General features: G+C 47.2%; 1 protein-coding gene across 1 annotated transcript; it reads left to right on the plus strand.

The window, feature by feature from the left end:
- Positions 1-232: 232 nt before the first annotated feature.
- On the plus strand, positions 233-17,042 carry LOC119385828 (high-affinity choline transporter 1-like). Its single transcript, XM_037653206.2, has 2 exons — positions 233-402; positions 16,734-17,042. The coding sequence occupies exons 1-2, from the start codon at positions 237-239 to the stop codon at positions 16,790-16,792; spliced, it is 225 nt and encodes a 74-aa protein (XP_037509134.1). The 5' UTR covers positions 233-236; the 3' UTR covers positions 16,793-17,042.
- Positions 17,043-17,338: the final 296 nt, after the last annotated feature.

Consider the following 17,338-nt stretch of genomic DNA (forward strand, 5'->3'; position numbering starts at 1 on the left):
GTTGGTCATATATGCTTATGCAAACATCTAGGCGCGAAGCACACTAGGACGTTCGCGAATTTTGCGCCTCTGCACAAAATACAAATGCAAAAAAATCATCGCGCCAACGTTTCTCTGCTTCTCTGCGTGCGTGTGTTCATGCGTTGCGTGTCCACCTGCGTTGGCTGTTAAAGCTTTTCGGCCTGCCCCGTATGACGCAGGCTTCCGACACCGAGATATCGATGGTGCTGCGCGGTATGATCTGGGTGGTGGGCGTGATAGCGACGGCCACGGCTATCAGCGCCCACTCGGTGCTCGGGCTGTGGACATTCTCCTCGGACATGGTCTACGTGCTCCTCTTCCCGCAGTTCGTCGCGCTATTCTACCTGAGGAAGCGGAGCAATGCCTACGGCGCTGTCTTCGGTCAGTGCGTTTCCGAATTCTTCTCTTGGCCACCAACAGTGGCCGCGTTGCTCGTATAATGTATCCGCTGTTGTACTAGTTTCTCGGCTCTCTTGACGGTGCTCCGTCAATCGCTGTTTCCTTTAAACTATTCTTTGGCTGCTGATGCACATAGGTTTTAAACTCTAGATGTTCTATTGAAGCGAGCCACGTTGACCAGTATTTCATCTGGGAGAATTCTGGGCGGTGCCTGGCCCACGAGACTTTGCTGTTCCTGCAAGCTCTGGGAAGTGAACATCGCCTCCCACGATTCTTCTGTGGCTTTTAGCGGTCCTTAAGCTTCACCTTGAGTGTTCTTCTTACGGTGTGGGCATGTCAACACCGCAATATTTTGACGAGTGCCAGGTACATCTAAAACTCCCCATAGGTTTGAGAATTTCGTCGGGCTAATTCGGCGCATAATACTGTGAACATATGTGTCCTTTTTTGTAGTCTGCGGAGGACGATGGCTTCTTCGTTTCTGAATTTTGGATGTGGGGGCGGATATTGTCTTCTTTTCTGTCCGCAGTGCCATAATAACGTAGCGTAGTTGCTTGGAATATCCTGAATCCCCCATCGCTTTCTGGAGCCGTTGCGGCACGATGTCCCGTCTAGTATGTGACGCTGTCGCACGAATGTGTTTCAATATTCATTTTCTCCGCACACCTCCATGCACTGGAACAGACTTCCTAAGGGTATATCTAATTGTAAAACATTATCCCAGTTCCTATCGTTTTTACATTCTAATTCACCGTGAGCTATAAGCTACCTGTCCCCTTCGCTCTTGCTGTCTTTTTTTATTTTATTTTCTTGGTGACATTGTGCCTGTATTATGTGTTGGCAGTTTTCCATGCTGTATACACCGCTTTGGAATTAGCTCATATTTTCATCTGCATTTATGTATACACGTATTTTGTTATGTGAATATTTCTTCTCCAGTTGCCTCCCTGCAATAACGCCCTCCTGGCGCTGCAGGTACTTGTATAAATGAATCAAATAAAATTATGGGGCGACATCATGTACTGCTTCGTTTCCTGCCGCATTTTTGTGCCCAAGGGTCCAATATGACGCAAGAATGTAGACATCAATGACATTCTACTTGCCGTATGAAATTCATAAGCATGTTAGTACTCGGGCGGCAGCGATTTCAATTACCGCTTCGATTCAGTATGGATGAGAACGAGTCGCGAAAACGATGCACTTTCTAAATAGTGCATGGGGTCTTTATCGGGGAGATCATATCGCGCACCTTTTTCTACACAACAACGTATGCGCAGACTGTCAGGCTTAAACAAACTAATATAAAAATACATACGAAAATATAATATTGTCTGGGGCGGTACATGAGGCGCGTTTAGACATGAGCACTAAGAAATTACTAAAGTGACCGAATGCAATTGATAGGGGTACGTGAATGTCAATACTGATGTCTGTTAGCAGGGAGACGCGGTATTAGAAACATCCACTAGGAATGAACACGTCTGAATGACGCAGGTAAATGCGCTTTTATAGATTATCCTGCAAGGAATAGATATTGCTGCAACTTCTCCCACTAATGGTTATAACGAATGCTATAACGCATGTGCCTATCGTGTTGTTACTCCGTGAAATCACGCAACGACCATCCGCAACTTTCTTCTCGCGCCGCAGGCTTCGTAGTAGGCGTGCTGTCGCGGGCGTTGTGCGGAGAGCCCATGATACTACTGCCGGCGCTCATTCATCTGCCCTTGTATGACGCCGAACGGGGCCAGCAGTTCCCGTTCCGCACCATGTGTATGTTGCTGAGCCTCTTCAGCCTGCTACTCGGCTCAGCTATTGCAAAGAGTCTATTTCGAGCGGGCATTTTGCCTGACGTGTGCCGCTCGTTCGTCGAGCCCGAACAACGGCACCATGGAGAAGGTGCCACTACCGCGGCCGGCACGTCTCCTACTTCGGGTAGCACAGTTGCTGCAGCCGCGGACGCCACTGCTGCTCAGGCTGCGCGCACAGGCACCACCTCCAGTTCTGTCGTCTCTCCAACTTCGACGGTCCTGAGTCCAACGAGCGACCTGTTATCTGGGCCCGCCACATCAAGCGCGAGTAGCGCACCAGCCGTAGAAACAGGGGGACGGAAGAAATTGAAAGCGGCCCCGCAGTCAGCACTGATGTCACCACTGTCGGCCGAGGCCCACGCGAGTACGAGCGTGATCGCCAACCAGGGACGCCACAAAAAAAGGAGTCAGAAGACGAAGAAGAAGCGGAAGTAGCGCTTAGTTCACCTGCATCTTACCACTACTACAATCGAGGACCAGCTCGCTGTCCTTTCATTACCCGCACACGGACGCTTAATTTTTAGCGCTCGTTAAAGCCACATGATATGTATCGGCGTCGGCTACTACAGTATAGCATCTTCACCTAAATTCTCTTGCACGTGTCTTTGTCGAGCTACAGTGCTGTGCTTTGGTCAGTTACTAACAATGGCGAGAAACAGTTTAAAGCATGCATCTGCCTCCTAATCAAGGTTAAATCGCATATACTTGCGCTAAGGCAAGAAAATTTCCACGTGACACAATATAACGCTACTTAGTCGGGGCCCAATTATTTTTAAAAAGCCAATCATAAGAAATACATTCCTGTTTAAACATGCGCAAGTTACGCTAGAAAAGGGCTGTAGCTACCTATAAGACTAGCATACGCTACACTACGGGGCTGCAGCATTGAACAGTTTGGCATACAGAGTGCTCTTTATAGAGTATTCATAGCGTACCTGGCGTTATTAGAAGCCTAATGAAACGGTATGGAACAAAGCCAGTGCTTGCGGAGACCCAAAGCATTCGGAATGCATGGTCTGACTTCCAGCGTTGTTATAGGCGTCATTGGCACCTAGAAATAATTCCTGACGATTGAACGCACATTCACATTAATGCAGACAAAGTAGCGCAAGAAATCTGACCACGCTTGAGGTTCGCCTTCTAGAGTAAAACACGATAGCGTGATCGGGCCTAGTTCGCACGGTCCTCTCATTCGCTTGCCAGGCTTCGCTTCTCAGTGCTCACCTCAATCGTGCCGCTAAAACAATAGCCTATGCGCTTAACACTGGCCTAGTTCGCACGGTCCTCTCATTCGCTTGCCAGGCTTCGCTTCTCAGTGCTCACCTCAATCGTGCCGCTAGGAAACAAATGCCTATGCGCTTAACACTGGCCTAGTTCGCACGGTCCTCTCATTCGCTTGCCAGGCTTCGCTTCTCAGTGCTCACCTCAATCGTGCCGCTAGGAAACAAATGCCTATGCGCTTAACACTGGCCTAGTTCGCACGGTCCTCTCATTCGCTTGCCAGGCTTCGCTTCTCAGTGCTCACCTCAATCGTGCCGCTAGGAAACAAATGCCTATGCGCTTAACACTGGCCTAGTTCGCACGGTCTTCTCATTCGCTTGCCAGGCTTCGCGTCTCAGTGCTCACCTCAATCATGCCGCTAGGAAACAAATGCCTATGCGCTTAACACTGGCCTAGTTCGCACGGTCCTCTCATTCACTTGCCAGGCTTCGCGTCTCAGTGCTCACCTCAATCATGCCGCTAGGAAACAAATGCCTATGCGCTTAACACTGGCCTAGTTCGCACGGTCCTCTCATTCGCTTGCCAGGCTTCGCTTCTCAGTGCTCACCTCAATCGTGCCGCTAAAACAATAGCCTATGCGCTTAACACTGGCCTAGTTCGCACGGTCCTCTCATTCGCTTGCCAGGCTTCGCTTCTCAGTGCTCACCTCAATCGTGCCGCTAGGAAACAAATGCCTATGCGCTTAACACTGGCCTAGTTCGCACGGTCCTCTCATTCGCTTGCCAGGCTTCGCTTCTCAGTGCTCACCTCAATCGTGCCGCTAGGAAACAAATGCCTATGCGCTTAACACTGGCCTAGTTCGCACGGTCTTCTCATTCACTTGCCAGGCTTCGCGTCTCAGTGCTCACCTCAATCATGCCGCTAGGAAACAAATGCCTATGCGCTTAACACTGGCCTAGTTCGCACGGTCCTCTGATTCGCTTGCCAGGCTTCGCTTCTCAGTGCTCACCTCAATCGTGCCGCTAGGAAACAAATGCCTATGCGCTTAACACTGGCCTAGTTCGCACGGTCCTCTCATTCACTTGCCAGGCTTCGCGTCTCAGTGCTCACCTCAATCATGCCGCTAGGAAATAAATGCCTATGCGCTTAACACTGGCCTAGTTCGCACGGTCCTCTCATTCGCTTGCCAGGCTTCGCTTCTCAGTGCTCACCTCAATCGTGCCGCTAGGAAACAAATGCCTATGCGCTTAACACTGGCCTAGTTCGCACGGTCTTCTCATTCGCTTGCCAGGCTTCGCTTCTCAGTGCTCACCTCAATCGTGCCGCTAGGAAACAAATGCCTATGCGCTTAACACTGGCCTAGTTCGCACGGTCCTCTCATTCGCTTGTCAGGCTTCGCTTCTCAGTGCTCACCTCAATCGTGCCGCTAGGAAACAAATGCCTATGCGCTTAACACTGGCCTAGTTCGCACGGTCCTCTCATTCGCTACCCGGCTTCGCTTCTCAGTGGTCACCTCAATCGTGCCGCTAGGAAACAAATGGCTATGCGCTAAACACTGGCCTTGTTCGCACGGTTCTCTCATTCGCTTGCCAGGCTTCGCTTCTCAGTGCTCACCTCAATCGTGCCGCTAGGAAACAAATGCCTATGCGCTTAACACTGGCCTAGTTCGCACGGTCCTCTCATTCGCTTGCCAGGCTTCGCTTCTCAGTGCTCACCTCAATCGTGCCGCTAGGAAACAAATGCCTATGCGCTTAACACTGGCCTAGTTCGCACGGTCCTCTCATTCGCTACCTGGCTTCGCTTCTCAGTGCTCACCTCAATCGTGCCGCTAGGAAACAAATGGCTATGCGCTTAACACTGGCCTAGTTCGCACGGTCTTCTCATTCGCTTGCCAGGCTTCGCTTCTCAGTGCTCACCTCAATCGTGCCGCTAGGAAACAAATGCCTATGCGCTTAACACTGGCCTAGTTCGCACGGTCCTCTGATTCGCTTGCCAGGCTTCGCTTCTCAGTGCTCACCTCAATCGTGCCGCTAGGAAACAAGTGCCTATGCGCTTAACACTGGCCTAGTTCGCACGGTCTTCTCATTCGCTTGCCAGGCTTCGCTTCTCAGTGCTCACCTCAATCGTGCCGCTAGGAAACAAATGCCTATGCGCTTAACACTGGCCTAGTTCGCACGGTCCTCTGATTCGCTTGCCAGGCTTCGCTTCTCAGTGCTCACCTCAATCGTGCCGCTAGGAAACAAATGGCTATGCGCTTAACACTGGCCTATTCGCACGGTCTTCTCATTCGCTTGCCAGGCTTCGCTTCTCAGTGCTCACCTCAATCGTGCCGCTAGGAAACAAATGCCTATGCGCTTAACACTGGCCTAGTTCGCACGGTCCTCTGATTCGCTTGCCAGGCTTCGCTTCTCAGTGCTCACCTCAATCGTGCCGCTAGGAAACAAGTGCCTATGCGCTTAACACTGGCCTAGTTCGCACGGTCCTCTGATTCGCTTGCCAGGCTTCGCTTCTCAGTGCTCACCTCAATCGTGCCGCTAGGAAACAAATGCCTATGCGCTTAACACTGGCCTAGTTCGCACGGTCCTCTGATTCGCTTGCCAGGCTTCGCTTCTCAGTGCTCACCTCAATCGTGCCGCTAGGAAACAAATGGCTATGCGCTTAACACTGGCCTAGTTCGCACGGTCTTCTCATTCGCTTGCCAGGCTTCGCTTCTCAGTGCTCACCTCAATCGTGCCGCTAGGAAACAAATGCCTATGCGCTTAACACTGGCCTAGTTCGCACGGTCCTCTGATTCGCTTGCCAGGCTTCGCTTCTCAGTGCTCACCTCATCGTGCCGCTAGGAAACAAGTGCCTATGCGCTTAACACTGGCCTAGTTCGCACGGTCCTCTGATTCGCTTGCCAGGCTTCGCTTCTCAGTGCTCACCTCAATCGTGCCGCTAGGAAACAAATGCCTATGCGCTTAACACTGGCCTAGTTCGCACGGTCCTCTGATTCGCTTGCCAGGCTTCGCTTCTCAGTGCTCACCTCAATCGTGCCGCTAGGAAACAAATGGCTATGCGCTTAACACTGGCCTAGTTCGCACGGTCTTCTCATTCGCTTGCCAGGCTTCGCTTCTCAGTGCTCACCTCAATCGTGCCGCTAGGAAACAAATGCCTATGCGCTTAACACTGGCCTAGTTCGCACGGTCCTCTGATTCGCTTGCCAGGCTTCGCTTCTCAGTGCTCACCTCAATCGTGCCGCTAGGAAACAAGTGCCTATGCGCTTAACACTGGCCTAGTTCGCACGGTCTTCTCATTCGCTTGCCAGGCTTCGCTTCTCAGTGCTCACCTCAATCGTGCCGCTAGGAAACAAATGCCTATGCGCTTAACACTGGCCGTTTCAAACTCTCCTAGACTGCAAGCCTACTGCATGTGCAGTTGCGAAGTGCCCACTACTCCATAATGTTTTCATATTGGGAACCAGTGAAGTACCCACTGCGTGTCCGTAAGGGAATACGCGCAGCTACACACGTTGTTGATGTTGTTGCTGATGAATATGAGTAAACGAACGTACTCGTTGCATAGTTTGTATGGTGTGACGCTTGGTGCAATTCTACAGTTCTGCCGCGCAATGTTACACCTCTTAACTGGACTCCACGCATTACATGAAGCCTGTATAGTTTTTTTTTTTCTATGCAGTTTCTGTGCTGTAAAACACCTGTCTGCCGGGCAGAAGACCTGGGTTTGAATTCTACTGGAGCCGAATATTTTGTATCTTTATTAATTTATTTGCACTTCGATTTTCCTCTCATGGACAACGCCGATTTGTTAGCTTACAACCAACGACACCGGAATTTTCGCGAAACGAGCTCTATAACGCTCCTGTCCTGTCTTGATCCCGTCCCTTGTTCGCTGGCCTGTGTTGTGTTTTTGTGGCGCGAGCACCGAGCGTGATTATTTCTTGAGCAGCACCTTCGGTTTACCTAACGACTTAATTTTTAGGTGTTTCGAAACAAAAGTCGGCGAAAAATTTTTAAAAAATCACTTCTGGTCTGTTTGGTATACACCAAAATTGGCATGGAAGGGCACGAATGTATGGCTGCAATGATTGATAGGTCGCGACATCAATGACATGGTAGGCCGGTGAGTTACCTCATGATTAACGATAACACCTGCATTAGATATGCGGGTATGAGCCAGGGAAGTGAACCAAAAGAAAGAAAGAAAAAAATAAAAACTAAATGAAAAGGAGCAATAAAGATACCAAAATATAATAGAATGTGTGCCTCGCATTCGCACCTCGAGGTCGTGCCACACAAGAGACCTATGAGTCAAACATTCGGGTCCCCTGAAATTTCTGCAGTTCTCATGCCTTCGCTCACCTATTGCTTTGTCTCAGCTGTGTGGCTCAGGCGTGTTTGTTCCTGCTATTCTTGAAATCAACGCTCTTATCTTACTGTGTGAAAGGAATAGATATTTGCATGTTGCAAACAAGAAGAAGAAGAAATACACAGGAAGCGAGTTCGCACCAGGCGGCTGCTGGTCTAGGCGAGCTTAGTTTTTGAGCTGACAGTGTTCTGTCACTTTCTTTTTCGTTATTCTTTATATCGAATGCGCCAAATTCGGTGGCGCAGTAAAAAGATGTGTAGTAGTGTACATTAGTACACTGCAAGTACATTATATGCGCATACGGAAGTGCAATAATTTTTAATCCAATGAGCAAAAAACTTAGAGGACGCTTGGGATTCCCCTTCAAGATAGAACGCAATAGCGTAGTCGGGCCCTGTGTGCATCGTCATCTGAATTGCTAGCCTGGCTCCGGTTCTCGGTGGAAGCTTCAAGCATGCCGCAAGGAAACGAACGTCTCTTCGCGTAACATTGGTCGTTTCAAACTATTCTAGAATGACTACTGCAAGTACAGTTCCGAAGCGCCCACTACATCATAATTCTGCCTTTTGAAAATCAGCGAAGGGCCCACTACACATCCGTGCGGCAACACGGGTATTGTAATGGGTGGGCCTTTAAAATACCCACTCGTTGCGCAATTCACATGTTTTGACGCCTGGCGCGATTCTACGCTTCTGCCAAGCAATATTACATGCGTTAAGGAGACTGCTCCCACTACATGACACTCATATAGTGGTTTTTTTCGAAGCATTTTCAAGCAATGGCGTGGGTCTTTGGTAGAACACCTGCTTGCAGCGCTAGAGGCCTGGGTGCGATTCTTATACCCGTGCCACACGGGCACAGAAACTGACATTCAGTAGTCAAGGCATTCAGTTCCCGAATGACATTTTTTTTCGTCGGAGCTGCTACACGTCCAAACAATGACATTTGACTTGATGATGTCGATCGCAGCATCTTCTGTAGTGAGCAATTGTTGAGTAGTAGTAAAAAAATAAACATGCGTTTACAAGCTTCATAATACCTCCGAGAATAATTAAATGTAGAAAAAAGCATATTACGCTGCCGTAAGCTTTAGTTCGTTGCTTTGTTTCACGACGTTGCAGGCGACGGTAGCAACCTAAGCCAACGCTAGTCAGGTCAACACGTAAAAAGAAAATGGCGCCTGTCGCATCCAGAATACAGCGTTTGAAGCGCTTGTTTAAGTGTTTAGTGTAAATAATAGATGTGAAAACTTCATTTTCAGCTGAATAGGATGTCGTTTTATATAACTTAGGTATATCGCATTTCGTCAGCTGTGCCGTCGAGAGTATGCATTTCTCAGTCGAATGAGTTCTGGCGATGGCATTAGGTGAAGAATGGAATTTGGGCGAATGCCATTTCGTTGATCCGCGTGGCAGCGCGCGAATGGCATTAAATCTGAAGGCATCCCTATCGGAAAAACTACCATGGTGGATACTGGAAAAGGTGGTGGATATGGTGGAAATAATGCTGGGTATGCTGTAAATCATGGTGTTATAGTGGACAGTGGTGGGTGGCAAGGTGTACGTTAGCTGGGTAAGGTGGAAAGGATGGTGGACGATGGTGGAGAGTAGCAGCAAAATACTGGGTAGGGGCAGGAGACAGCGCCCACTATGGCGCGAATGGTGGAAAGCAGCGAGGGAATGGTGGGTTAGGAAAGTGATGGTGTACCATGCTGCACCATGCTGGAGAAGCTGCACCAAACACCGTCATTATACTCGAAAGCAGTGGCAACTATGATGAGTATAATGTGAAATATCATTGCAGTGCAAATGAACAGCATTTTGAGCGAGTTGGTAATGCCTAATAGAGCAATGTAAAACTCAATAGACAGGATATCGAACTTGTTTTGTATTTGTAATGCACCCCTTGTGAGCATGCATTTTTTTTATTTCTTATTGACTCACATAAAATAAATCTATATTTTTGTGGTGAGTGGTCTAGCCCCTTGAGCTTTCGTTTTCAATGTTACATTTGTTTGCAGTGCCTATTTTATTGATCGCGAAAAAATGCTCAAGAGTGTATTGCCTGATTATTCGTAAATTTTAATACGATTTTCTTGGCTGAGAATATTGATTCGAGCACGAAGAAAAAGCAAAATTAGTGATCACTGGATAGCAGTTAATTTTTGGACTTCCGTGGGATGTACCTACCCGAGACCACGCCTGTTGCGCTTTAACATTCGCGCTGAATTTGCTGCTCGCTCACATTTATGATAAGGCTGGAAGTAAACATCAACATCATGTGCGCTACGGATGTAAATGTTGAGAAAAAGGTCCGTGAAATGCATGCTGCAACCGAATCACCTCGCGTAAACAGATTGACAATGTACTGTATTGCAAAAACAATTTGCGGCTTGTGCCGAGAACCTCATTTAGACGGGGGCAAGGTGCAAAGCACAGCCGTATACTTAGATTTTGGCGCACGTAAAGAGCCCCAAGTGGTCGAAATTTCCGGAGCCCCCACACTACGGCGTCTCTCAAAATCATATCGTGCTTTTGGGACGTCGTCAAACCCCAGCAGTTATTATCTGAGCCGAGCAGCTGCTTCCCAGCTCCCTCCTCCTCGCTGCGCTGGTAGCGGCTTACAACCTAGCCTCTGAGATTAATGTCTACTGCCAGTCTCTGAGGCCGTGTTCGCCATAGGCGCAGTCTCAATGGCGGCGGTGACGTCACGTCCGCCATCGTCGGAAGTGAAATTCGTTTAGGCCGTGGCTACTGGCGTCGCCGCTGTCGTCCTCCCAGATTTTTCTTTCCTGTCATGGCGGCGCGCTGCTTACAACGTGATCATGGCGTGGTGATTGTGTTTGTGCTGATGCGGTTGATTTTCGTGCGTGCCCGTGCTTTGTGGTTTATGTTGCGGTCATTGACTTAGGCGGAACATCTTGAATCAGTATGATGCGCGGTACACGGCACACTAGGTGAGCGGCAGGCGCCAGCTTCCCAAGTACGATTCCTTTGTTGGTGATCATCGTCGATGAAGAGTGCCGGAATAGTTTCTCGAAACGCGCGCTGTGGCATGGAGAATCGACGTGACAGTTCGTGCACATGGAAACTCACCATATTGCCTCTAGACCGACGGATGCCTGCAAACGGGGTGGTCAGCCAACGCCGACTCGTTACATCACCTGAAGACCGGCGGACGTCGCAACGTGTACGCTGCCAGCATGATTCTCTTGCGAAAGGTAGGTGGCTGTGAGTGCTACTCTGTGCACGTTATGCATTATTATTGCTGTATGCGTATTGCCAAGGGATATTGAATACGGTGGTGCTGAATGTCTTTGCACTTGTGTTGAAGCTGCTCCCGCCCGACGTTTGTGAACAGCTTAATCGCTACTGTTACAAATTGCTTGAATATGTGAGACGGGCGCACTACCCGCCGTAAAACTGAAAACATAGATCAAATTTTCGACAGCCTCTCGTCTTACACAGGTATTTAACAATCGTCACTGCACTTGTAATAACCAAACTAAAAAAATTATTGCTACTGCCACCGGGTTGTGCTGTGACTGGGAATCGGTGAGGCGCGATACGTTTCATTTGGCGATGCAATAAACAACACTGATTATGCTAGCACCCTTGTGCACTCATAAGTTTTTACGTCGGAAATAACGGGAATTTGTTCTGAATCCGCCCCTGAAGGACGATATAATGTGGTAGGTGGGCTTGCGGGGAAGGCGGAATGGGGCGGGGGTTCGGCACTGCGGGGCTAGCGTCAACTGGCCGGCTGTGTATCCCCGTTGGCTGGCCGCCGGCATCGTCCAATGTGGATTCCTTTTGCCGCTGCAACGTTTGAAAGTTTGGGCTGTGGTTTCGGTGTGTTTTTTTTTTCTCTTGCTCAACGCGGGCTAGCGAATCCCGCGTTCATTTTGCGAGGGTTAGGTTAATTGCCGCGAGAACTGACCCACTTGTGGTTACAATAAGATTTATTTCAAGGGCTACAATCAAGTGAACGCTGCCGACTTGTTGCGAGGGCAAGTAATTGTCCTCGCACGGAATGCCGGCACTATTTCGCTTACGGCAACTCGCGAAAAAAATAATATAACAGCCGGTAGTACCTCACCAGCTGTAGTGATTTGTAGTGCAATTTTACTGTATTAATTCAAAAGTCACTTAGTCGTAAGTTCAGCAGACACGTATAAACTGCACGAAGACGAGCGAAGCGCAGAGAACACACACACCGTGCGCTTCGTGTGTGTCTGTTTATTTCTCTCTTCTAACGTGTTGTCTTCGCCCAGTTTAAAAGTGTCTGCTGTATCTATGAACCAACTAGCCCAACAACATGCCATACTTGCAACAAGCACTCACTATAGTACTATTTATTTGATTGAAAGGAGCAGTGTAGGACACATCAATATATTGATTATAAACAAATCATTTATATTTTTTAATGATGCTTTTTAAATATTTTTCAGGTTGCTTGGAGAAATGTATCTCTTTGTAGCCGCTTCAATTATAGTCACCGAGGAACTACCGTGATGTCGTGGTGAGGGTTTTCTACAAGGGTTTTCTGCAGAAGCTGCTCGTCGAGGCAAAGGAGTAAGCAATAACGCCAAGAAATGTAGAAAAGGGAATAAACTTATTCACTGAGCCAGTGTGTTTTTTGCTTAGTGCAAACATGGTATTATTGTGCCTGTTTTGCCTGATAACACATTTGGAACCAAAGCTGAGAGTTACCAATCTGTGGTTAACCTGTATGCCTTGTGTAACAAATATGTTTTGAAATATAACTGAAATAGCATTGAAAGAGAAATAGTTCATTGACAAATATGCCCGCCATCTCCATACCTGACGCGTACCTTGTACACAGCATAATTTTTAGCCACCAAGGCTACCGTCCACCATCTGCCCACCTAAATTACTGTCCACTATCCACCCACCTTGTCCACCATCCACCACCGTCCACTATCCACCCACCACCGTCCACCATCCACCACCGTCCACTATCCACCCACCATCCACCACCGTCCACCATCCACCCACTACATTAATCCACTATAATGGTGGATGGTGGTTTCCACCATGTCCACCATTTGACTTTTTCCAATAGGGATTAGGAGGTAAATGCCATCTTATGTGCCCGTGTGGCACGGGTATTACTCAAACCAAATGTTTTGTTATTTTATTTGCATCTCTGTCAATTTTTGATTCATGGAGAACGCTGATTTTTCGCTCACAACCAATTGACGCTGACACCGAAATTTATGCGAAACGAGCTCTTTAACACTATCGCGTTAAAATGTTTCTTACATAATTTACTGCTTGAAGCTCTCCTTTTGCTGAACGAGCGAAGTCTGAAAGGTGTTCACGTCATCAACACTCTAGGCAAAAGGGTGTTAAAAGGGTGTGTGGTTCCCTTTGGGGACTAATTGGGCTGCCACAACCATTAGGACTAACGACACCTGGTCTAACATTTAGTTCCCATGCAGTTACTCCTGTAAGCTGTTAGTCCCGACAGATCACCTAAATGGGCTAGCATTGAGTCATCACATTTACACCTTACCGAGCAACTGTAAGTCCTCACAGTTGCACCTCACCGGACGAACGGTTGGTTCACTAAAACACTCCATGCGGATGATCTTTCATCCGCAGTTCAGATGATCTGTTAATCGCCAGGGATGATTTTCTACATTTACTCTACGCAAGGCCTAATACTTTTTCGCGTGTTTTTTCCGCCGTGAGCAGCAAATGACGCGGAAAAGAACACTCGAAAAAATAATTAGTAATGCGTGCATCACTGCTTTCGCAGGCAATGCGACAGCGAAATGATTTATTTTATTGCGCTATCAACTACGTGGATACTCTCGGCTGTTTTTTTTGCCGTCGGCGTCGCCATCATCTCTCACATATATATATATATATATATATATATATATATATATATATATATATATATATATATATATGATCCACAAAGAAAATGCTTTCCGAAGCGCGGATTCGAACGGGCGACCCCTCGTTCCGCAGCGCGCGGCGTGAGACGGCTCCGTCACAAACCGTACGTTGCTCAGCTTACTAGCCGCGAACTATTTATATAAACTATGCGTGTTTTCTTGGTCACCAGCGAGCTGGTGCGAGGTGCGCGTTTTAAAGGTCGTCGCCCCGCTCCTTGCGATGCGCGCGCCTCCTGGCTCACCAGGTTCACTTTGCCCTACATGGTGTGGCCACTTGCTCGAGCGCTTATCTCGTGAGGGGGGTGGTTTGTATGTCTTGTGCTTTTAACGCGATGTCCGTGCTGAATACGAGGCTACGAAGGCCAATTCGCTCGCTGTAGCGGCCGCGTTTGCGAAAGGAGTGCGCTGTTCAAACAGAAAGAAGTGACAGTTCGCGCTCGTCCCGTGTATACATGTGCGTTCGTTTCGTGCGTCTGGTGTCAGCGTTGCTACACCGGATCACACGTCGTGAAGATGTTATTCGGTACTTTCAGTTGATTGACATAGTATTTTTCTTTCACTCTCACCTTTAAAGTATATTTATCTTAATATATTTAAAGTTTAAAGCACGCAAACTGTGTCTGAAATGGCTCATTATTTCGCGTTCACTTCTACTTCCAGACTTTGCATGCGATTATGAATCGGTCGAGAGAAGTGCTTAATACGCATAATATATTTCAGTAGAGTGGTGTCCCCAATGGTGCTAATTCTGGTTTGTTGGTATTTATAATCATCTTGAATAGGCATGAACAAGGTACGTTTCTCCAATACAGTGCATATAGGTCAAACAACCAGGCAATGCATTGTAGTGTATCTGAGCAGGACGACTATGTAGAAAAGTACAAACAAGACAATTTAGTTCACGACCATTCTCGATATCAGCGCGGTGCAGAGTTTCAAAAATGATGTCTTTTCCGAGAGGCCAGAAACAGATTACCAAATGAATTATTGAGGCAGACTTGACAATCATAAAACTCTGACGCAGACTTCGTAATCAGTGTTTACCTCCTTTCAATCTTCATTCTTGACAAGATAAAGCTTTCGTTGCACATTGTGCAAACCGTGTTCTTTCTGCTCTCAGTGCTATTTCAATCTTAACCTCTTGTTACTTCCGCTTGAACCTTTCCATGTTGCATAACTTCGTGAGCCGTTGCGTTACTGGTGGAATCTATTGCTACTGCATAATGCAGAGAATTGTGGTCAGCTTGTTTACCGAAATAGTTACGTGATGTCAGCTCCTAAATCTCATGAGTAGGTCACTGTGTAATCATTGGCCGCAGCTTAGCCACGAGCGATATCGTCAGCGACGAGTGTGGAAGCTTGACGGCAAGGATGACGTTGGTGCAGAAGTGTCATTCAAATTCATTTGGGCCAATATGCCACGTGTCGCAAAAAGCACTTTGTTGTCGTTTTGAATGGTTTTAAGCAATGCACAGGAACGGTCATATTGCATGTCGCCGCTTCTGTAAGTAAATATTATTTGCAAGTTCATGTGTGCTTTGGCTCAATCGTGAGAACTTTATTCGCGATGGCCTCACGTAAGTTTTTTTCGTCTGAAAGGCTACACTTATGTCCTCGATGTGCTTACTGCTTACACTGTAACTTTAAATGCATGTTGTGCTGCTATCAGGTAAATGCCCTTGGCTTCTGGCAATCGCGAATAGCGCACTAGATATCGTATTTACCGGGTGCGGTTTTAATTCTTTACGAATTACGACATTATGGTGTTTTGATGACCGGTAAACACCCTAACGTTTCGATCTGTATGAGGAGATTATTTTCACCTTGTTGACATATGTTAGTGTAATATGTATTGTGTTAAAGTTTTGTTTTATTATTTGAATGTTCATTTCCTGTTGAAAGGCTTGAGATGAGCCAAAACGTCAGTTTCTTTGTGTTAGTCAAGGGGGGTGGGCGCTATCAATGTCTAGTGCTCTCAAGGTAATAATAAAGAAGTATCATAACAAGGTGCTGCACTTTAACTTTGACTATATTACTTTTAATGCTTGAGGTCATTCTTTGTTTGCTCGGTTTGCTACCATTGAACTGCATTTCTTTTTCCTTGGCGCTGATCTGGCATTGCGGTTCTCTATTCAGGCGCAAATCCTGGGTCATATTCTGCAACTACCCTGGCTTAGAACAGAAGACCCCAGCACATTTGCGATACAGAGTAGTTTGCTACTTGCACTTCGAGGAGTCTGCTTTCTTGCGACCAGGTTTCCTTAACCACGATGCATTGCCTACTCTTCGTGGTGGTAAAGGTAACAGCACCGTGGTCATGAGTGTCCTTTGAAGCATCACTGTCCTGATTGATGGCAGTGTCCAGAAACCGTCTTTCCTTTTTGAGGGCTGCATTTAGAAACCCTCTTTCCTTTTCGAGGGGTGCATTCAGAAACCCTCTTTCTTCTTTGAGTGGTGTATGAGAAACCCTCTATCCTCTTTCAGGGGTGCATTCAGAAGCCCTCTCTCCTCCTTGAGGGTGTTTCGCACTCTGTAGAATTCCGTCTCATTTTTGTGGTGAAGCTTTTTGCTAGGAGTCGCTTGCATTCACCATTTACCCACGTGTTTTTTGTTGTCTACAATTGCGTCTTGTCCCTTTTTATTCTCTCTCCACCCCTTTCACACTTCAATCTACATCACCTTCTTGCTCACCGGTCATCTTAGCTCTCACCTCTTTTTCAAGGTGGGCACAACTGCACCATCAGTCCTTTTTTTGAGAAATCCAAGTCGAGTGTAAGCTGTCATGTGACAATTTGCCATCCCTTAAATATATTAGCAGAATTGTTAAACCCGGACATGCCTCTGTCAATAGAGATAGCAATTCCAAGAATGCTGTCAGTCACGTCTATTGTACATTGTGTTTGACAGTCTTTATTCCATGCCGGCAACAGGCACTTCGTTGTGGTAACATTTGTTCTTACGATTGTATGCTCTTTACTGTGCAGGATTACATGTGGACCTTCTACTTCGTCTGTGTGTTCGTCCTTTGTGTTCGATGCTGTGAAAGTGATTGCATCTGTAAGTGTCCTTTTTGTTATGTTGTTAGAATTGAGCACTGTGACTGAGGTGTGACACCATGCTCGTTTGACTGTTAAGTCGTGCAACCTATGATAACTTGCAGATAAATAATTTATTACCAATGGCTCTACCCTGGGTGTCGTGGTAGGGTTCAGTTTACCCACGCACTTCTCAACAGTGTAGTTATTTAGAGCGGCCTTAGCTGACACACTTGTACTTCCACTGTAGCATGCTTAGTAAATGATATGATCGAGAAAATATTTGCTAGTTTTCGTGTATGTTCAGAGCTCAGTTTCGAATGTTTGTGATTAACACATAAGCATCATTCATTTAGCTGCCTCTATGATATCTTTCATGTGCAAAGGCAACTTTGCAGGAAGCGCCAAGATGTGCATCTGGGGCATCCTCTTACAATCAAGATAAAGAAAACCCCTGCAGCAATGGTGACATCGTAGCGGAGATTGAAATTCCCTCTACAGCAAGTGTGTTGTGGTTTTGTTCTGTTAACAGGGAATAGGAAATTTACACCAGT

Source organism: Rhipicephalus sanguineus, chromosome 1 (assembly GCF_013339695.2).
Source record: "Rhipicephalus sanguineus isolate Rsan-2018 chromosome 1, BIME_Rsan_1.4, whole genome shotgun sequence".
Classification (NCBI taxonomy): Eukaryota; Metazoa; Arthropoda; class Arachnida; order Ixodida; family Ixodidae; genus Rhipicephalus; species Rhipicephalus sanguineus.